Here is a 2,180-nt window from a genome sequence, read left to right as displayed (position 1 = left end):
GCTGCGCGGGAGTGAGGCGGTGAGTGGAGTAGAGGCCACCGCAGGGCAGCGGCAGAGGGGAGAGTAAGGGACAGGGTTAGGACACCGTGGTGCCCTGAAGTCTTTGAGACCCCACTGGCTATTTGCTAAAACCTGTGGGGGTGGACGTGTGGCGCCGGCCCAAGTTTCTGTTACTGCTCTGAGGTAGAAGCAGGTGGGCCCCCATGGTGAAGAGGCCCACATGGGAACATCACATCTTTTTGAGCAGGGTGAGAAAAGGGGGCGAGTTTCTCTGAAAAATCATCGTTAAATACACAGCTGTGGATTGAAGATACTTGAGTCGGCTGAAGCAGCTAGCTACACCGAATGGGCAAAGACTAAAATGGGGTTGTAAGGTGGCAAGATTGTTTTACAGTGTACGGAAGGACTGGAGAGTTCTGCTTTGTATACTGATTTTCTGTACAAAGAACAGAGGTAAAATACATGCTTAGAGTTTAAAGTTGAAGTGCTTTGTTTGGCAGCACAATCACAGACATGCACAGCTAGATGCTGTACCAGTACCTTCCTACTTACATCATGTTTTCAATAGCTGGAGTAGTTGAAAAGCAAAATGAGTTTTGAAAATTTTCTCTCATTTGAGGATAATTTTAATGCAAGAGATTTTGATTTTCCAATTTATCTTTTAAAGATGTTTTTGGTTTGTTTTTCAAAGAAACTTGCAGGGTCTAAAAATCATGCTCTACAGAGATGCATCAGCCTCGGAAAAAGCTGCGTATTAAAAAGCAGTATTCCTTACTTTAGTAGCTTGATGTGATCACGTTGTATATATCCATGTAATACATGGTTAAAAACCCCATACGTTTAAAGCTATAACTAATTCACGAAATGGGAGATTCAGGTGTGTGACAGCTGTTAATGTTGGGGGGACTTCACAGTCCTGGAAATTCAAAAGATCTTTACTGGTGTTCTCAATTTCAGTGTGCAAACTTGATTTTCGATCTGTCTGTGCCCTGGGTTGTGGAAAACTTACTGATACTTCTAGCTGTGTTGAATTGTCTCTAGCATGAGAACTTTATCCACTGCTGAGTCACGCCTTGCTTAGTTTGGAAAATACAGTACTTGAGGATGATACTTTTTTTTCTGTTCTTTCTACCTTTCAAGTAATCCTGTTATTTTTTTGAAGGCTTTAAAAAAGTGTAAGTCGTGCAACACTTAACTTGAAATGCTTCGTAACTCTTCTATCAGATCAAGATAACAAGAAGAAATACTTCAGCAAGGATTAAAGAGCTTACTATTGTATTTGTATATTGTTTCTATTGTTGATAAAGTGCTAAGGAAAAAATGATTTTATTTTGTCACTCATGCATTTAATGATTACAGCTATGCTTTTCCTTCTAAATAGGTATTTTACTCCTTGAATATACAAATACACAGAATATATGAAAATTAATACTCCTAAAGAAATTGGGCTTTTTAAGATGGCAGTGTATTTGTAAAATGTTTACAAACACAGAAACTGCATTACTTACATTACAGAATGCAGAGGCATAATAGCTATAAATAAAGATTCAGTAAGGGAAAGTTGCCTTAAAATGGCACCTTTGTGTGTGTATTTGTCTCTTTAGTGTGAGAGAGCTTGTAGAATCAGATTGTTCTTCCGATGGTTTATTATTTATGTATTATGTAAAATAGAATATTGGTATACCAGTACTGGATATGACAAAATACATAACAAACATTATAGAAGCTGAGCAGGCAGGCCTCTTAATTTACTTCATCGTACGTTCCTACTAGCCCTGGTATTTTTATTTTCTTTTATCTTGTTCTTAAAAATGTCACTGCTGGGCAATCCTGTGGATTACCTCATGGCTAAACCAGTTTGACTGCTTGAGTATCCTTACAGGTGGAGACTGTTAGAGGGGTGTCTGTAACAGGACAGTGTAAGCACAAAAACATACTTATCTTTGAAGTATTGTGGGGAAAGTTGTGTAACAAATACAACATACTGTTTCAGTAGGAAGAAAATCTCCTTATGGCACCATCAGGAAGAAAGCATGGAGGAAAAGCTGGTAAACAAGCACAGGAAGATCAAGCCATACCTGCCTATGACTTTCAGGAGGAAAGGAGAGAGCTGAGTGGATCAGAGGAAGATATTGGAGAAGGTGCACATGTGAATTTTTTTTTTTTTTTTTTTTTTTTAG

The 2,180-nt window shown here is 38.6% G+C and overlaps 1 protein-coding gene across 1 annotated transcript in view; it reads left to right on the top strand.

Moving 5' to 3' along the window:
* Positions 1-1,989: 1,989 nt before the first annotated feature.
* SYCP3 (synaptonemal complex protein 3) overlaps positions 1,990-2,180 on the top strand; it is a 9,871-nt gene continuing 9,680 nt past the window's right edge. The window contains exon 1 of the mRNA XM_010144996.1: positions 1,990-2,141. Coding sequence (XP_010143298.1) covers positions 2,012-2,141 — 130 coding nt within the window. The 5' untranslated portion in view covers positions 1,990-2,011. The remainder of the gene's footprint in view (positions 2,142-2,180) is intronic.

The sequence above is a fragment of the Buceros rhinoceros genome, unplaced genomic scaffold (assembly GCF_000710305.1).
Source record: "Buceros rhinoceros silvestris isolate BGI_N320 unplaced genomic scaffold, ASM71030v1 scaffold11151, whole genome shotgun sequence".
NCBI lineage: Eukaryota > Metazoa > Chordata > Aves > Bucerotiformes > Bucerotidae > Buceros > Buceros rhinoceros.
The sequence above is the reverse complement of the archived record's forward strand: the minus strand, read 5'-3'. Positions and strand labels throughout refer to the sequence as shown.